The sequence below is a fragment of the Tinamus guttatus genome, unplaced genomic scaffold (assembly GCF_059628265.1).
Source record: "Tinamus guttatus ecotype Peru unplaced genomic scaffold, ASM5962826v1 Tinamus_guttatus_pri_ptg000710l, whole genome shotgun sequence".
Taxonomy (NCBI): domain Eukaryota; kingdom Metazoa; phylum Chordata; class Aves; order Tinamiformes; family Tinamidae; genus Tinamus; species Tinamus guttatus.
The window spans coordinates 986,611-1,006,332 of NW_028289244.1; the positions used below are offsets into that span (position 1 = coordinate 986,611).

At 45.4% G+C, this 19,722-nt stretch overlaps 1 protein-coding gene across 1 annotated transcript; it reads left to right on the plus strand.

The window, feature by feature from the left end:
* Nucleotides 1–995: 995 nt before the first annotated feature.
* KIF3A (kinesin family member 3A) lies at nucleotides 996–18,185 on the plus strand. Its single transcript, XM_088536858.1, has 19 exons — nucleotides 996–1,081; nucleotides 1,734–2,016; nucleotides 3,364–3,508; nucleotides 3,748–3,832; nucleotides 4,329–4,434; nucleotides 5,208–5,347; nucleotides 6,264–6,461; nucleotides 6,846–7,020; nucleotides 7,982–8,083; nucleotides 9,204–9,275; nucleotides 11,187–11,195; nucleotides 12,846–13,002; nucleotides 13,843–14,023; nucleotides 14,300–14,410; nucleotides 15,205–15,330; nucleotides 16,398–16,451; nucleotides 16,607–16,675; nucleotides 16,884–17,008; nucleotides 17,516–18,185. Exons 1-19 carry the CDS (start codon nucleotides 1,076–1,078, stop codon nucleotides 17,562–17,564), a joined length of 2,193 nt encoding a protein of 730 aa, XP_088392984.1. The 5' UTR covers nucleotides 996–1,075; the 3' UTR covers nucleotides 17,565–18,185.
* Nucleotides 18,186–19,722: the final 1,537 nt, after the last annotated feature.

Genomic DNA, 19,722 nt, shown 5'->3' on the forward strand with positions numbered 1-19,722 from the left:
TTGGGGTGACAGGGAGGGGGACAGGGTCCTGTGTCCGCCACGAGCGGCGATTCGAGGTGCAGCAGCGAGGAACAGATGAGAGAAAAGAGAAGATAAAAATTCATTTGTGTGGTGAATGGTGTGTCACCGCCTCGAGCCCTGTCACCCCCAGACTCCTGTCACCACCCACAGTACTGTCACCCACAGTGAACTGTCACCCCTCCCAGAGCTGTTAGCCTGAGAGCCCTGTCACCTCCCCCAGAGCCCTGTTACCCCCAGTGTCCTGTCACCTCCACAGCCCTGTGACCCCCTCTAGTGTCCTGCCATCTCCAGAGCCCTGTCACCACCCCTAGAGCGCTGTCACCTCTGGAGCCCTGTCACCACTCCTAGAGCAGTCACCTTCCAGAGCCCTGTCACCCCCCAGAGCCCTGTCACTACCCCTAGAGCGCTGTCACCTCTGGAGCCCTGTCACCACCCCTAGAGCAGTCACCTTCCAGAGCCCTGTCACCCCCCAGAGCCCTGTCTCTCCCAAAATCCTGTCACCCCCAGAGCCCTATGAGCCCCCAGAGCCCTGCCAGCCCTCTAGATGTCACCCCTGAGCCCAGTCACCCCCCCCCGAGCCCTGTCACCCCCTCATTGCCCTGTCACCTCCCGAGCCCTGTCAGTCCCCTCGATGTCACCCCCAGAGCTTTGCCACCCCTCAAGCCGTCACCCCCGCACTGCTCTGTCACCCCTAGAACCCTGTCAGCCCCCTAGATGTCACCCCCAAGCCCCGTCACCCCCGGCCCGCGCGGCCGCCCCGCCCCCCCGCGCCGCCACCACCGCCCGCCCTCGCTCCCCCCCGCCCCCTGGCCGTGGCCATGGCGACGCGCCCCGCCCGCCGCCGCCATTGGCTGTGCCGCGCCACCAATGGGCGGCGAGCGGGCCGCGGGCGCGCGCCAGCCCATTGGCCGCGCGGCCGCCGCAGGGCGCGGGGATTGGGCGCGCGGCGGCGGCGGGCGGTGCCGCGCGGGGGCGCGCGCGCGGGCGCAGGCGCGCGGCCGTTATTGTTCCGCGGTGCCGCCCGGCGGGAGCGCGCGCCGCCGCCGCCGCCATCATGCCGGTGAGCCCGGGAGCGGGGCGGGGGGATGGAGCGGGGCCTTCCCGCCCCGCCGGGGCCCGCGGGGAGCACCGAGCAGCCCGCCCGCCCTGCGGGAGGCCGCCGGTCGGCACCGCGAGGGCGCAGCGGGGTCGCGGCCCCTCCCGCCGCGTTCCCCCCGCAGCCGCCGTATCCCCGGCTCGGCCTGTGGGGTTGAAACGCTTGGCATGAAACGAGTGTCCTCGTTAAATCTTACGCTTAACCTTTTATAGCATTCAAATGCATAATTAAAGCAAAACTCCGGCATTCTTTGCCATAGCATCAGTTCCGAGGTACCCCTGGTTAAAGCTTGTCGCCTCTCTGAGGCGTTGGCAAGCAGGAAGTTATTTCCTGGAGAAATCCGCAGATCATCTTGGATGTGGAATTATTCAAGCTTAGCTCAATGGCTTTCCACATTGATGAACGGATGGAGGTTAAGTTCACTGAATAAATGTACATTATTCTCGCTGGCTTAGTTATACCCCAGTTCTGTCTTAAGTCCCCAAGCTCCTGGCTTTTCCAGGCCATGTTCATTTACTGCAGGTGAAACAGCAGCAGCAGCGTGTGCTCAAGCAGCCGGGCCCGTCGCGTGCTGGGTGTGACGCGCTGTGCGCGTGTCTGTTTTAAATAATTACAGATCAACAAGGCCGAGAAGCTGGACAGGCCGGAGAGCTGCGATAATGTGAAGGTTGTTGTGCGCTGCCGGCCCCTGAACGAGCGCGAGAAGGCGACGGGCTACAAAATGGCAGTCAACGTGGATGAGATGAGAGGAACTATCACTGTGCACAAAACGGACTCGTCCAACGAGCCCCCCAAGACCTTTACATTTGACACTGTTTTTGGACCAGAGAGTAAACAACTGGATGTCTATAACTTAACTGCAAGGCCTATTATTGACTCTGTCCTGGAAGGGTACAACGGTAAGTCCTGCGTGGTTTAAGTCAAGGGTTCTGTCTTGTCCTCTTTCTATTTTGAGAATTCCTCCTGATCTCTCTGCAAATTTCCCGAAGCGAAGGCTGCAGCCCTGAGTTGTTTCTGTTGTGGCCTCTGACTTAAAACAGCCTGACTGCTGCAGGCACCTGCAGACCTTTACCACCATGGTTGTACATGCTGTAACCATTAACAGTAGGTGATCACTGATGAGCTGAGATTAATTAGCTACATGTTTTTTTTTCTTTTTTTTTTTTTTTCATTTTATATCTCTGTTTGAAAAAAAATACATTTTGTTTCATTATCAGAATTCTCGGGGCCCTTAAGTTTCAGTAGCCAAGCAGCTGCCATGGTCCTGCAATGACTAGGTATGCACACCAGTCTTGAAATATAATGGCTGTGTTTTCCTCTCTAAACCTTGCTGTTTTAAACTAAGATACATCTGCTGCACCCCACAAATAATCTGCTGCTTTTTTTTTATTTTTATTTTTTTTACCACTGAGAAGAGTGTGACCACAATACACACGTGTGTGTATCTGTTATGCATGTAAATGTCCTTTGTAAGGGAACGTGGATGGCAGCAAGGAAGTAAATTGCTACTTTCCATAACAATGTTACAACAACATTAAGTTACAGAGTTCCTAAAGGTTTGTGTGAGGTGCATAATCTGCTCCTGTACTAACACACCCAGGTTTTAGTTGATGTAAAATTGAGCCTGTCTGAAGCAGAGGTGCCTGGCTGTGCTTCCCTGGTTAGACCTGCCATTCAAGAGAAGTCTGCTTAAAGTTTTCAGCAGTGCCAGGCCAAATTCAAGCAGAAGTGTGTTTCTGGAGAACCTGGGTCTGGAATCTCAAGATTCCCTCTGTTTTCCTATGTGGATTCCTATCTGTCTGAGCTGCATCTGCGGGTTCAGCACTGGGTTTGTGATGTGGCCTGGCTATAGAAGCCTCACGTTGTTTCCGCTGTGGTTTAGTATACTGGGAATAGCTGGTTTTGCATTTTGCATATAATTCTTCTAATTGAGTGTGTTGTTAATTGGGCTTGTCTTAATTGTAATTATGCTCTATTCTTTAACCTTTCTGCAGCTTTAAAAGGAGCAGAATTCATTAAATATCTTGCAGGCTGGATAAAACAGTGGCTCAGCTCCGTTTGCTGTGGTTATTCAGCATTTTTATTTCTCCTAGTCTTTGCACAGTATCTGTTAGAGGAAGCTGACAAGCTTTAACTCTGTTAAAACTAAAAATGTAAGTGGTATCATGCAAAGAAGTGATGAGATAAAGCAGCAAGGTTACCAGCTTCTAAGGGTTTATTACTCTTTTTTTGTGTGTGTACTTCAGGTACTATTTTTGCATATGGGCAGACTGGCACAGGGAAAACTTTCACTATGGAAGGGGTCCGAGCAGTTCCTGAGCTTAGAGGAATTATTCCCAACTCCTTTGCCCACATATTTGGTCACATTGCCAAGGCAGAGGGGGATACAAGGTAAATATTTTCTTTACTACCTCTGTCTTTTGTTTGTGCCCCTCTGGTGGAAGCCCTTGCCATGACAGTGGCAACTGAAATTCTACCTCTGTGCCAGCTGAAAGGCTCCTACTGAAGCAATTCCTGCCTGGATCGAGCAGGTCTCTGGTGGTGATGCTTTGTTTTCTTTGCGCTGTGTGTTTGTGTATGCTGGGCTTCAAGAAATGCTGAAGGTTTCTCACCCATCTGTTTTCCTACAGGTTTTTGGTCCGTGTGTCTTACCTGGAAATTTACAATGAAGAAGTACGAGATCTGCTAGGAAAAGACCAGACCCAAAGGCTAGAGGTGAGTCTGCTGCACTCAATCTCTGCTTCTCTGTTTTAAATTACTGAGCGATAATATGTTTATAAAGGCCAGAGACGACTCTTGAAGGAGGAGTGGGAGGTTGAGCTCCTCACAGTGCTATTTTTTTTAGAGATGCAGTAGCTGGAACTCTAAAACTGCAGTCTCTTGACTTCTCTAAATCCTTTCCCTTTGGTCAGCTGTGTAGTGAGAAGTTGTCTTGCTTTATTTGAGTGTGTGCAGTTCCATCCTAGACATCCCTGACAATAGTTGTAGAAATTAGAGGGTGTGATTTGAAGTCACCGTTTGCCACCAGGGGGAAACCAGTGCAATATTGTCCTGCATGACTCTTCCTTAGCTGCTCCAGTTCAGAGCATTGGAGTGTTTTCTGTCCAGACAAAAACCTGGAGGAGTAAATTACTGTATTGTTAGAGTGTCATTGAAAACTGCTATTAAGGGCTCTCCCAAGGATGCTCCATCTAAACTGTTTCTCTCTTAGGTTAAAGAGAGACCTGATGTGGGAGTTTATATCAAAGACCTATCAGCCTATGTCGTAAACAATGCAGATGATATGGACAGAATCATGACTCTGGGCCACAAAAACCGTACGTAGCATTGCTGTGGGCAGGGTTTTAGCTATGCTGTGTCAGACTGCCTTACAGAGTGAAGAGTTGGTAGTGAGTTAGCCCAGTAGGAGGTTTTACTGCTAGTCCTGATACAGGAAAGCTTGCTCAGCTGAGCAGAGCAAAAAGGATCTCTCTTTCTGAACCCCTTCGGAGCAAGGATAGGTAGAGCAGGCCAGCGTCTCCCACGTCGGTCAGCCCTAGTGAAGGGGCTGCCCCATGGCAAAGGCGACTGTCTCGGTTCTTCTGCTCTTCCAGCTCTGATCAGGGTGAACAACAGCTAGCCTGATGTAGTGCTATGCTTAGGAAGTGGTTTGTGCTTTCTTGAAGACTTCTTGGTTAAGCCCAGATCCTTTTACAGAGCAACACTCTGCCTTACTGTTGTTCCTGGCACAACAATTGCTTTATCTCATTTTTTTTTTTAAATATAGCAATTTCCAGGTCCATCTTAGGCTATTTGGTTTTTCTTTGATTTAAAAAGAAGCAAATGGGAACTCTCACTGCTTTGAGAATGGGAGCTTGTCATATGCATGAAACTGGAGCAGGCAGCAATGCTTCCAGCAATCCAGACTGGAGATGTGCTGCAGTGTCAAAGCCCACGAATGCAGTTTGTGACTGAGCCAGAGCATCCCTTTTTTGTCCCCCGATAAGCAGGATTGGGCAGAGGCAGGGACAAGTGCTTTGACAACAGGTGTTTGGGAGCGTGTGATTTGTTCTGCAGACAACAATGCCCTTTCCCTTCCTCCCAACTGAAGGTTCTGTTGGTGCCACGAACATGAACGAGCACAGCTCCCGCTCGCACGCCATCTTCACCATCACCATCGAGTGCAGCGAGAAGGGGGTCGATGGCAACATGCACGTTCGCATGGGCAAGCTGCACCTCGTGGACCTCGCCGTAAGTGGGAGCAGCCAGCTCTGCCGTCGCGCGTGGGGCTGCGGGTTGCTGCTCGCCTAATCACTGTGTGAGGCTCTGACTTTACAGGCTGCGTAAAGAGCGTGGCCCATCTCGCTGCTAAAGCCCAGGTTACTTGTTGGCATTTTGCTTGTGGAGCATTTGCCTCAGGGCTTTAAGCCAGCCCTGCCAAATGCTTTAGTGTGACTAGAACTTTTCCTAATGAAAGGGCTCTCTTCTACAACTTAAGCATCAGATGGATAAGCTGCACTTGAAAGAGCACCCTGGGCAGCAGACCCAGCTCTTTGCAAGAGTGTTTTTGTTATTGTAACCGTGTCAGAGGGTTGTGACCTTGCAGTTTCCCTCTTCCCAAGCTCCCTCCCTCCCCTGTTTCACCCTCTTTGAGTGTAGCTGCACTAGAGAAATGCTTTTCTGTGGCTCAGACCTTACCTCCTCCAAGGATGGATGCTATAAAGGTACAAAGGAAAGGGGAGGCTGATGGCGCTGAATGCCTGCATCTTATTTATTATTTATCTATATGATGTGTATTTAGATGGGTCTGTTAAGCTCCCTATAAAACAACTGCAGTATTGCTTTGCTCTTCAGCTGCATTTAACAGCTGCACCAGGGGTGTCCATTAAGCATCACATTTTTGCTTCTAGGGTAATATGCCTTTTTCTCCAGTTGCACTGGTTTATTGTGAACAGTCCAGAATCTGATGGAATTGAAAGCTTCAGTTAAGACCTGTTTGACTTGTCTCTTTAACCATATGTGGTGTAATTAGCTAGGTCTCCAATGAGATGAGGTGGTTGATTACATGTCTGCCAACCTCGTCTTATGTATAATTGAGGAAGGGGAGTGGACTAGGGTATCTTTTGCGTTTTCCCTGTGGATCTGCTTCATGTTATTCCCTTTGCAGGGTTCTGAAAGGCAGGCAAAAACTGGAGCCACAGGACAGCGATTGAAGGAAGCTACCAAGATCAACCTTTCTCTTTCTACTCTGGGAAACGTCATCTCAGCGCTGGTGGATGGCAAGAGCACCCATGTACCCTACCGTAACTCCAAACTCACCCGGCTCCTTCAGGATTCCCTTGGGGGCAACTCCAAAACCATGATGGTAAGCTGAACCACCCCTGCCAGCATCGGGGCTCAAGGTGTGCTCTGACAGGAAAGAAGAATTTGTCATGAAAACAGCCTGACATTCATTTATTTATTTCAGAGCTCTTCCCAGTTGAGAAAACCTTTTATGTGCTTTTTCTATCCTTTCTCTCTGCCTATGTACAAGAGGCTCTCAACACAGTGCAAATGTGCATGAGATCAAACAGAAATTGTGCTTGGGTAGGTGGAAACACCTTAGTGTGGAGGCAGCAGGAAAGTTTGGGAATGAATGGCACTGAGACTGGCAGGGTGAAGGAGAGGCCTCTCTAAAATTATTTGTTCTGGGTTCTGCCATTCATGGTGTCTAATTCTGTCCTCTGCTCCCTCCTTTGGTGTGGGACAGTGTGCGAACATCGGCCCCGCAGACTACAACTATGACGAGACCATCAGCACCCTCAGGTACGCAAACCGAGCCAAGAACATCAAAAACAAGGCCAGAATTAACGAAGACCCCAAAGATGCTCTGCTCCGCCAGTTCCAGAAGGAAATTGAGGAGCTTAAAAAGAAACTGGAAGAAGGTGAGATTCCCCCTTTGCTCCTAGTGCTTCTTTCTGCACCAGGGCGCATTCTGTTGGGTATGAAAAGTCTCTTTTTGGAGACGTGCCCCATCTGCCTTGCCCGCTAGGTGGCACTTGGCCCTAGCACAAGGTCTTGGCTCCCAGGGGAGCCTCGGGGCAGCCGGGCAAACAGGAGGGGTCTCTGGGAACAGAAGGGCGTTAAATAAATAACGTCCTCCTTATTTTCCTGCTTTCCCTCCCTGCAGAACAGCTGTATCAGGAACTCCCATGGCTACCTGAAACCTCCCCCATTCAGGGGAAGTGGGAATCATCAGCAACTCGTTGCGAATTAGGAGCTCAGTATAGGGATTTCCACCCCATGGTGGGCGAAAAGTTTATTTGTTAATTTGGAACCCCAGTCTATGGAACAGTCAGCCTTATGGTTCTAATGGTGCTGGGCGGTCCGCGTGCTAAATGCTGGATTTTGCTCCATCTGGCTTCCAGATCCAGTCTGAAACATCTCAGCATGATGTCTGCAATAGTGACAATGGTTAAAAATGCTTATGGAGCAGGCCCGTTTCTTAATTAGCAGCTATGCAGTTTCATGTGTGCAGATGTACATTAAAGTAGCAAGGATGAGTGAACTTTGCTCCTCTGAATGTTTTCTCCTGTGTCTCAGACTGCAGTGAAGACATTGGGAGGGCTTATTAGCAAAACTTCTTAGGTCAACTGCTCAATAGTCCAAGAATGCTTAATTTCCAACTAAAACTGCCCCTTTGAGCTTTAAATATGCTGACTTCACAACCCTGTGCGGCTTGTCTTGGATTTCCTGAGTCACTGTGAGCCTTCTGTGCTTTCAGCAGTTAGTAACTTCTGTAGCTGCTCAACAGCTAATGTCAAACCCTGCTGGCTCTGGGCAAATGCTGCTGTCACAATATGTGGTGAGAGAAAGTGCATCAAAAAGCACACCCTTCTCTTCTAGGAGAAGAGATTTCTGGCTCTGAGACCAGTGATTCTGAAGAAGAGGATGACGATGATGATGGGGAGATTGGAGAGGATGGAGAAAAGCGGAAGAAGAGGCGGGGTAAGGCAATAGCGATTCCTGGTAGCTCTTAGTGCCACCAACCTCCCCTTTTCCAGCAGCTGGTGTCAGAAATGGCAGCCAGAGCCACAGGGACAGAAGTGCAGTTGGGGAGCTGCCCCCGTGCCACTGCAATTATCATGTCTCTTGAAAAATGAACCTCTGCTGTCACGTGAGCAGCTCCCAGGCTGCGTGCTGTCTGCTTCCACTTGGCTAGCTGTGCTTGTGGTGACATCCTCTTACATGGTGATTCCGTGGTTGCTACAAGGTGGCTGCGTGTGGCTTGGTACTTTGATTTCAAGCACTTTTATTATGGAACTTCACCCTCTCACAGAGGTGGGAGGAGGACACCAAAGATCTGTGGTAGAAGATGTGGTTTTTATAACCATGGGAATGGTTAGAGGTGAATTTTAGCTATGGTATAGGCAAAAGATTCATTTGTGTTTTGAATGTAACTGACTCTTCTAGTGTCCTATTTAATCTTATTTCATATTGCTAGGGGAAAAAACTTGACTTTGGGATGTCTGTGTGCTGGCTGAAAAGCTGACACCCGTTCTGCTTCCACAGTCCTCCCAAGAATGGACCATACTCAAAATGGTACTCAAAACATTTAAAGGACAGATGGCTCTGACTTAGCTTCCAAAAAGACTTCTCTGAGTCCCCTAAGCAAGGGCCCTGCTCAGCAGGGGTGTGCTCAGTAAGTGTCACGTAGGAAGCTGGTCCTGCCTTCCAGAGGGAATAGTGCACATTGCTACGTGTGTAGGACTGGAAAGGGCTCCTGGTCACCAAACCATCTGCTGCTGATGTCTGTGGCCTTCTCCAGTGTGATTTGGTTTTCTGTGCTGTTGCTTATGATGGAAACAGCCTTGGCATGTTGTTTTAAGTTATAGGCTGGTTAAGATGGGTTTTAACTGAACTGTCTTTCTGAGCATGCTATTTTGTGCTGATAAGTGGTGGCTTTGCAAGCTGAGTCTGGGAGGGATCCGAGCAAATGCTTCCATATAGAAAGATGTGCCTTTTGAACCAGTCTGCCTTTCTGGGTTTCTTTCCTTTAGAACTAACTTCCATCTGCATGTTTCTTCTTCTCTGGGGGTTTTCTGTGGGGCTCATCTCTGTTTTCCAGGCAGTAGCAGCAGCAGTAGTTCAGACTCCACATGCTCTGTCATAGAGAAACCTCTGGATAAGTCCTTCACTAGTGAGTGGGAGCTCTTCGGTCCTTTCAGCTTTGGTCTTTTCATGATCTGCACACTCCATTTTGCAATGCCACTCTTCCCCTGCTGTGCCTATTGGAAGGATAAACCTGAGCTGATCACTTGGCTAAAGCATGCTTTTCCTTTGCTGCTTCCATGCTTGAAACAGTAGTTTAACATGCATACTGTGAGCTACATACTTGAAAGAATATGAAGCAATTTAGCATGTTGCTTGAATAAGACCTAAAGAAGATTGGGGAACAGGGTGTTTAAAAAACAAAAAACAGCACATTCCTTGCAGTTTCTGTGTTTTGAACATTCCCTCCTTAAACATGTCAGGAAATAAGCCATAGGAGGCTCTTTTTTTTTTTTTATGGGAAATGATGCAATATGAGCATTTAAGAAAGCCCAACCGACTCTGTAGGCCTAGTTGTCACAGTTATGATAGATTATTTTCCCTATTAGGTTTGGAGAGAATGACTGAAATGGTCAATAGCAATAAAGCTACATTAGCTTTATACCTGCAGGGAAACCTTGGGTGTTTTGTTTGGCTTTACTTCAGCAGACTTTTACCAAAATGCAAAGAAGTTTAACTGCCCAACTATATGGAGTGCTTGGCCACTGCCAGGCCTAGTACCCAAAGGAACAAGGAATTGAGATTCTGGGCTACATGTGCAGGAGCTCCAGACTGCTGCTCATCACAGATAAGGCTTTTTTACCTTTAAAACCCTACAATTACCTAGAGATGGCTTTGGAGAGGAGGCAAAAAACCCAAAGCTAAATCAAATCCCAGGCGTGGCCTGTAGGAACGTGGCCCCTGCGGTAGTTCCTTGTGTGGACACAGCCTCCTCCCTGTGCTAGGTGTGGAGGGTCGGGGGAGTCTTGCTCCTTGGATATACTTCCACAGAAGTTACACTGGCCTCCCTAGTGGAAGGTGGCAGCTAAGAGAGTGTGAGAGCAGTCGGGAAGGCTCAGAGCTTCAGGAAGACCTCTGCTAGATCAAATTATTGTAGGCTTGGATTCCTGCTTGCTTTAAATTTGTTCTAAGCTTGCTTGAAGCCTGACTATTGGGATGAGGACAGTTAATAACAAACTGCTGGTAATGAGTGAATCAGTCCATCTCCCATAAGTTGGTGGAATGAGCTCTGCTGTGGAAATTGCTTTGGGCTCTTGATGGTGGGGAGAACTGTGGCTGACTTATGTGCTTTGGGATATTAACTGTCCTCACGTGTGCCCCTTTTTGCATGTGGTGTGTCTCATTTTTTCTCTGTCCCCACTGCGTTGTTGCACTTGCTTGAATAATGAAAATTGGCTGTATACCTCCATGGAAGCGTCAGTTACTGCAAATTAACCTACTAATACCCTCCCGTGTAACTAAACAGAGAAGTCATCTGCTGAGGCTGCGTGTGCAACTGCCATAACTTGCAAAGAATTAGCTCAGAAACTGGATTTAATCTTAGAACAAGTTCTTTGAGTAATAAGGTTTTGCAGCTAATCTAACAGATTTGGCTACTTTGGAAAAAAATCCCATATTCAATAAGAAATCTGCTGTCTTTGGTTTCTTAGAGCATGATCTTTGCGGCAGACTCATAATGTTGCCTTTAGATTCTGCACTGCATTGAGCGGGCAGGAGAATGCAGGAGCAAACTCAAGATTATCCTGGAGATGCATTTTTCTTTAGTACAGAAAATTTCTCTGCTTGAGCATAAAATCACAGTGCACTGTTTGCTGTGATGGAGTCTTGTTTCTTAATGATGATTCCGTGTTTTCTACTCTAGAAATAAGCATATGAAATACTGTTCTGATGTTGATGAGCTTTGTCTGAAGTGATCAAGCAATAACGAATCTTCTCTTTCCTCCCCTTTCCAAACATGCTGCCTCTCTGCGACTTGCTTTCTGCTCCCTCTCCCTGCAAGATCAAGCAGGTTGGTGTAACTGATTTCCAACTCCATATAATGTAGCTACAGAGCTAGTTAAAGGATCTTACAACTATATCTAGTTTGTTTTCTGTCCTAAAATTGAGAATGTATGGGGTTGTGTGCTGACAGGTAAGGAGCCTTCACCTTATCTCTTTATTTGAGGATTTCTGTACAGCTTTGTTTCCCAGAAAGCCCAAACTTTTGAAGCCTCTTGTCCACAGAAGAGCTGGTGAGCACTTCACCACACATCCAGAAATAAGTGCTTATTATCTGGCTTCAAAGTTCAGCAAATGGAACCTAAACCAGTGTTTGCCCTAGTGCTAAAGGCCTTGCCTTGCCACAAAACTCACATATTCTCTTGTGTGTGTCCGTGAACAAAATACATGTACGTGCACATGCATGTTTTTAAATACAGGCACACCTGTGACACTCTACAGAGGATCATATGTATAGAAAATTGAATGCCATGGGAAAAAAAATAATATTGCAGAGATTTTTATGGAACAAACCTGTCTTTCTCAAAAACATTTTAAGCATGGTGGATATTTCGTGATAAAAGGTCCCTTCATAGTAGATGATTTCTGTGAGATTCTAGGCGCTTGGATACTATGGGGAGTTTTTCTTGCATCTAGAGAAGAGCAGAATAAAGGATCCATCTCTTTGTAGTGAGTAAGAGGGAATTTAAGAAATCCACATAAGCTGTGCTCCCTCTCACTGCAAATAACCCCAAGGAGCCCTGTGTTCACCTGCCCTGGGGACGTAAGCAATAACAAAAGTTAATTTGAGGCATGTGGGATGAGTTCTGAGTCACGACCTGAATTTTTTCTTCCAAAATCCCCAGTTTGGAAACAGTCCTTCAGGCTGCTGGGTTCAGTGAGTTGCTCTGGCTGCCTCCACTGCAACCCTTATCAGTTGTAACTCGTTCCTTTAGCGGTAGTTACACTTTAAAGACTCAGCTGATAAGTAACAGCAAATCTCACTGCTTTCAGATCTGTGGGTAGTCACTGTCATATAGATAAGACAGCATCCAAAAGCTTTCTCCTATGGCTTGTCACTTCATAGGGCTGCTCTGAATTTCCCTGGTCTCTAATTTCACATTGATATATTCTTAGAATATCTGTTTTCTGACTGTGCAATAGATAACCCTGTAAGGAGGCCAGTGAGCAAGAGTATTTGAAGGGAGAAAGGAAGAAAAATGCCTATCTGAAACTTGCAAGTAACTCTTGTTAGCATAAATTTTTGAAGATGTAACTTAAGGCAATATTCTGTGTGCTTTTATTTGGCCCTAAGTTAGAACAAGTTAGAGCATTGAGCTCTGAGTTTCTAGCTCAGGTTGATTTTTAGGCAGGGTTCTTTGCTGCCAGTGTTCCTTCCCCACAAGGTTTTATTCTTCATGTGAGTGTTCTTGGGGCTTCATTCTTATTATTATATATGTAGAAAATATCTGTTCTGTTAATAGTTAGATTACTTTATAGATATTGTTTTATATTACTGGCTTATATAGCAGGAGATTGCTTTATATAAATACTAATAGGATATGCTTAAATTTATAAAAGTTACAATTGGGCAGAGTTATGATGGCATTTGAAAGGTGCAGAGGCTCCAAGCTGGGCATAACTCTTGTTTTGACGTCTAACTAATTTGCCTCTTTTAAAGGCAAAAAGAAAGTTTCCCCTGATAAGATGGTAGAGATGCAAGCAAAGATTGAAGAGGAGAGAAAAGCTCTTGAAACCAAGCTTGATATGGAAGAAGAAGAAAGAAATAAAGCCAGAGCTGAACTGGAGAAGAGAGAGAAAGATTTGCTTAAAGCTCAGTGAGTATCTTGCTCTGAGCAGTTTTGCAGTTGTGGATTTTTTTTCCTTAATCCAGAACTTAGTTGTGTATATGGGGAGGTGCCTGTAAGAGTTTTTATAAAATGAACCTCAGCACTTGCTATTATCAGAGTGATAGAGCAGCTTCCTTTATGCTTTCAGAGATTAGAGCAGATGAAAAAAACAGCTTTATTCTTCTGCCACAAACTTCATCTACTAGAAACATGGCCTAGGAACTCGGATGCACCCTTCCAGCTCTGGAGCCCTGGCAAGAGTGTGATGCTATTTTATTGCTTGGGCAACTCACAGTAGCTCTCTAGCAAGTCAGGTGCCCTGTGCACACTGGTGCAAGAGGGAATTCCCTTTGCTGGGGCTTCTGTGCACTGAGTTGGAAAGCTGCTGAGAGCTGTGAGATGTGGAGAGCATCTGCTGTGGCCCATGCAGATGGGGCAGCCCTGCTGTGAGGTCCCTCAAAGCACAGCCCGCAGAGCTGCCCTCCCCTCTGCTTCCCTGGCACCACGTCCTGCGCAGCCTGAGTGGCTGCCCTGGGCCCTGCTGGGCTGCCTGGGCCCTGGCAGAGAGGCTGATGATAATGTTGGTGCCTGGCAGAGGGGAACTGCAGCAGGAGAGACTTGTCTGCTGGCCTGCATAAAAGTAATGGGAGTTCAGGGAACTTGTGCGCTTGCTTGCAGTGCCTCACCCCCTCTAAAACCCTTGGCAGCAAGACAAGCTTTTCCAGCCCTGTAAATGTTTGCACTGTAAAACTGATTCAGGCCTGGCCGCTTTGGAAGCGCTGCAGGATAGGATACATTTGACTTTAACATATCTTCCTCCCTCTCCAGGCAAGAGCACCAGTCCCTGTTGGAGAAACTGTCTGCACTGGAGAAGAAGGTGATTGTAGGAGGTGTGGACTTACTGGCAAAAGCAGAGGAACAGGAGAAACTGCTAGAAGAATCAAACATGGAGCTGGAAGAACGAAGGAAGAGAGCAGAGCAGCTTCGCAAGGAGCTCGAGGAGAAGGAGGTGGGCTGTACTCTGTGTGTTGGCATCACTCCTGGGGCAGATGTGGCTCTGCCCTGCGAGCACGGCCGGTGCCAATGGCTTGGGAGGCCACTGGCACCTGGGAGAGCCTTGGCAGTGCTCGCTTGTGGGTCAGTGACTTGTAGCGGTGAGATTGCTGTGGCTGTGAGCCAGGCTGTTCAACTCTTTTTCTCTCTGTTTATGTTATTGCATATCTAAAAAGCATATAGGGTTTTATATTGTATTAATTTGTGGATGTCTGCTAAATCTTGCATACAGCAAGAACGCTTGGACATAGAGGAGAAGTACACCAGCCTTCAGGAAGAAGCACAGGGGAAAACTAAAAAGCTGAAGAAAGTTTGGACCATGCTTATGGCTGCAAAATCAGAGGTGAGTGTCTGAAGTGCAGCTTGTGCTGACCTGAATGACTATAGCTGGGAAGAGTTAAGCTTTGTAACTCTGCGTGAGTGTCTCGGGTTTAGAAATGTCTCTGCTTTCTCTTTTAGCTTGTGTAATTCAGAAAGGGCCAACTGAGCTTAATAACAGAGCTGCGCAGGGCACATTGTGGAGCTTTTCTCCAAGCTATTCTGGTTCTGGGAGAGTATGTTGGAGACAGAGTCATGCAGAACTTCAGGGAGAATCACTGGTTATTTCTGACGAAAGCAGTTGTCTGCTGGCAGCCTCATCTGTTCTCTGTGCAACCACCCAAATTCTCCTTTGCATTAGCTCTCCTTCCTTCCTGCCTGTTGCTCTCTTTCTCTCTTCCTTTATGACACTGGGTCAATGCCCTTTAGCAAGGAGTATCTAGTATCCCTGCTTTATCAAAAAGTGCATTTTTGTCTCTGGCACATTAGAGACTCTCCTTGATCTTGCCAAGGACATAACTTGTCTGCACACTCTTGATCTGCTCTTAGCTGGCACAGAGCTTGGACTGCCAGAAGGCCAATTTATTTTTAATGAAACTCAAAACTTTATGCCATTTTAAACCTTCTCTTAGCTCGAATGGTTCAAGTGGTTTATATTTTCAGAGGCAAGTATTCTAGTACTTATAGCCATTTCTTTTATCAAGTACAAATCTTGCTTTTGTTTCACAAAACATCAAGCAAGCAAAAGACTCTTTATACTGTTACTATATATTAAACTAGCTCTGAATCCTCTTTAAGGCCTGTTTTTTTTGTCTGCAGATGGCAGACTTGCAGCAAGAACATCAGAGAGAAATCGAAGGATTACTGGAAAATATTCGGCAGCTGAGCAGGGAACTCCGTCTTCAGATGCTTATCATAGACAACTTCATTCCTCAGGACTACCAGGTAGTGATGAAGAATATTAGCCTTTGACGTAGGCAGGTGCTACGTGTGCTGAGCCCTCTGGCTTTTATTTTGTCCTCCCAAAAATGGAATGAGTCAGCTTCCTTCCTCTTCCTTGAGGTGCTGTCAGGGAACTGAGTCTGCTAAGTTGTTGCCCACAAGATGAGCTGGTGTGGGCCTGAGAGCCGCCTTTTGTGGCAGCTCAGCTGAGCAGGTACAACTGTTAATCATAAGAATTGATGGATTTCTAACTGAAGTTAACATGGAAGATGATCAGAGCTAATGCATTTGTGCCCCAGATAGCTTGCTTGACTGATTGATTACACTAGCCTGTGAAATAATGAATGCGGGGTGGCTGCGTCATCGTTCTCACAGTTTTTGATGACTGGCTACTTCGATTCCGTGATCATAGAACCTGCTTTAGGGAAATAATGCGTCGTGGGCCAGGGCTTCTGTAACTACAGTGATGCAGTAATTCCTGTTCTCTACTGTGTATTTCTCTGATGTATTAAAAAGTCTATTTGACTGTACTGAAAATGTACATGGTGTATGTACCATGCCCTTGCTCTGAATCTGTTTGAAACTTGACTTTTTCCCCCTTTTTCATTTTTATTGTGCTTGAAGTTGTGGTTGCTAGTATCTGATATTAATACAAAGTACACTTCCTGCTTTCTTTAGTCTTACATATCCAAAATCTATAAAACGCATGATGTGCTAAAATATAACTCACATCATTAGAAAATGCAAAAGCTATCTCCTTTTTTTTTTTTTTTTTTTTTTTTTTTTTTTTGTTCTTACCTGTTATAGTACTTGTATGCTGTTGGCACCGGCGTAACTGAAAACCCACCCTTCAGTAGGAACTCCAAAATGCATCATTTAATTAGTGTTTTCTCTTCTGTTGTCTTCAGAACACATATAGGGTATTTTGTACACCATATGCTAAAAATAATCCAGAGTTGTCAAAACTGCTTTTGAAGAATTTGTCCAGGCTTTTGATGGCACGTTTTGGAAGGTGCATCTGGGGTGCAGATAATGCAAGCCTGACAGTTATCCTTCTAACTTTTTCCTAGGAAATGATTGAAAACTATGTTCACTGGAACGAAGACATTGGGGAATGGCAGCTGGTAAGCTGGCTCATTGAATCAATGTGCAGGTTAATGTGAGCCCAAACTCCCGAGGAATTTAACTGAAGCCAGAAATACATTTATACAACTCTGCAGAGTTGCAGCATGCTCAATGGATTTTAGTAATGGGTCTTTTTTTTTTTTTATTCTTCAAGAAATGTGTTGCATATACAGGAAACAACATGAGGAAACAAACTCCTGTTCTGGATAAAAAGGAAAAAGATGTAAGTGATTATTCCAAGCATATATTGGACTATGGTGGTCTACATTCTGCTGTCAGTTGTGCCTGTTTAAGTATCTATGCCTATTTACAGGAAATATGTCTAATTTGCATTTTTTTGTGGTTTAAAGAGATTTTTTTTTTCCTAGTGTTATGGAAGAACTGTTGCTTGCAGTGCATAAAACTTTTTTTTTTTTTTTTTTTCTCCTTAGCCCTTTGAAGTGGACCTTTCCCATGTTTACCTAGCTTACACAGAAGAAAGCCTGAGACAATCTTTGCTGAAGCTGGAGAGACCAAGGACTTCAAAAGGAAGATCCAGGCCAAAAACTGGGAGAAGGTGAAGAATTTTGGGGTGTCAGTATGTGCTGGGTGATTTTCACTGGGAATAGCCTAAGTTTATGTGTGCAAACTTAACTAGCAGATGTTTGAAGGCTTTTCATTAATGAGAAGACAGAACGCCAAAATGCAGCATGTTGTAAAGTTTAGTAATACCAAGTATAACAAAACTGATCTGCAGTGTCTTTACTGAGGTAAAATAATGTCCAGAAACATTTGTCTGTGGGGAGTCTCCTGATGTTCTTTGCCACGTTCCCCTCTTCAGGCCGCTTGTTCTCTGGATTAGTTTAATGAGCGACATGTTGACAGGGCATATACAGTAATTATTGGAAAGTAATAGGCTGGTGGGGGAGATTTCAGCGTGGGCTTTAGTTTTGTTTTCGGTCAGTGCTTGTTTAAAAGTTAATACTGTGTGGTTTTGATTTGGAATCTTTCTGGTTCCTGTCTTTCCTGGACAGCCAGATGATTAATATGCATTTTTTTTCTCTCCTTTCTGCTCTCCAAACAGAAAACGATCTGCAAAGCCAGGAGCTGTTATTGACTCTCTGCTGCAGTAGGCGTGATGGATTCAGAATTGCTGTAAAAATCAGTGAATGGATAAGGCTTGGCCAGAATATGGAACCCAACAGAGCAGGCCCAGTTTGTCCAAGTGGCTATGAAATCCATGCCTTACTGGTATGGAGCTTTATTTAAAAAAAAAAAAATCCTTAGTTGCTTATATACTGTATGTTATATTAACATAATGTTTAACTGGTATATACGGTAATTGTGAAATTCTGTGCTAAACAATTTTGTGTTGTGCAGGGAAACTGTTGTTGGCAATCCTTGTTGAAGTGTATAGAAAGCAGGTTCTAGATGTGTGTGTAAGTGCTAGACATGCTAGCCCAAAGTGGTTGGTTAAAATTTAAAGCTGGTAAATCTGATTTATTTTGCTTTGCACATAGAAACTGGCAGCTTTCACTGTTCTTTTTTTTTTTTTTCTGTTGCACTGTTCTGTATTTGAATGTGGTTACTGAAACGCTATGAGTTAACTTGATTTTGAGCATCAAACCTTTTTATTTAAATATTCCTCGCTGTAGCAACAAACCTGATCATTTTGTGTATGAAACACACCCCTCTTTTTATCCCTGCCTCTGCACTCTTACTAGATGGAGTAATTGTGTCAGACTGCTGGGAAGGGACAATGTTCCATTTCAGCACAACAAATACATCAAGTTTTGCTTTTTTTTTCTTCTTCTTCTTCTTTTCTTCCCTACTTGTGGGTAATCTCCTTGCATCACAGAGAATGGCCTTTGAGGCAAAGGCAAGAAAATGCTACTATATATGTATATTTCCTTTTAAGGCTGAATTGCAGCATTGCTCTGGCTGTTTTTCATGCTTCTGACTAAGCTGGCAAATTTTTAATTTATGTGAGTTGTTTTGTTGTAATGTGGACAGCAGAGATTCACTTGAAGAGAAAGCTCTGTTGCTAAAGTCTAAATTCATTGTGCAGACACTGAGCAATGCAGTTCCATTTCCTCATCGCTGACACAGAGTACTGGACCAGTGCTCTATAAACTGAAGATGAATTTCACTCTCCAGATATAAAATGGGCATAAATTGCCCCTTTTCCTAGAACAGTGGCATCGGCTGGAATAGTTGATACTGCACTTGTCTGTGTGTAGACTTTGTAATCTGTTTCTGGTTATGCTAAGAGGAAATAATTCTGGTCCCTGCTAATAACCATCTTTTTGTGGTAGCTGCTCATGTTCTTATTTTATTTATGCTGCTAATATACATAACACTTTAATATATTACTCCTGTGTCGTGGAGAAAATGCCTGTCCTTCACATTGTGTATTAAATAACTCACACTCGAACATATCAGTTGCAAGTATCCAAAGAATTCCCACGGCCGTGTGGTGTTAATCAGCCTAATTAGTAGTCTTTGTTACCTAGAGTTTGGAAGACGAGGAGTCCTTGTTTCGTGGCTAAAGCTGCTCTTTTGACAGCACGTTGTGTTCGGGAGATGCCTCCAGTGCTCCAACAACCCCTGGGCCTTCTCTTGCCTTCCAAGATACGTATCTTTCAGGGTTGTGAACTGAGGAGAACGTCTGCTCTTTATCTTTTGTGGAGGGGAAAAACATCTGATTTTGTCACCTAAATTCATGGAACATGTGAATATGTTGTAGCATTCAAGAGGTAAATGCTCAATTTCTGTTTAATCTAAACTTACCCTTGAAGAGCTGATCCTATTTTGAACGTGCTTGGGTAAGGTAAAGATACCAGATATGTGTTTGCAATAAAACAGGCTGAAAATGACTCGCATACTGGTTTTGTTGTAGGAGTTTCTTATGTAGGTTCATGGCCCAAGCAGATAAATGCTTAATTTTGCTCTGTGTCAGCTCTTAGAACCAGGGATAGTTACTGTATTTCATTGTGTTATGTCTTATTTCATTGTTATGTCTTGCTGTGTTGAGATCCCTTGTTAAAGGATCTGTTTTTAAGAGGGTTTCTCCTGACTTGTGCTTTCAAAACAGAAAAAAAAAAATCTATAGTAAGTTGTGCTTTTTACCTGACAGATAATCAGTGACTTAGATGTCACTGGAAGCCATCGCGCTCAATTCAGAATGCTTATAAGTTCTGAAGGCATTTGCTGATCCCTGGTTGAATTCATGCTGCAGCCCTGCAGCTGCAAACAGCAGCACTGCAGGTAAAGCCGAGAGCATCTCGGGGC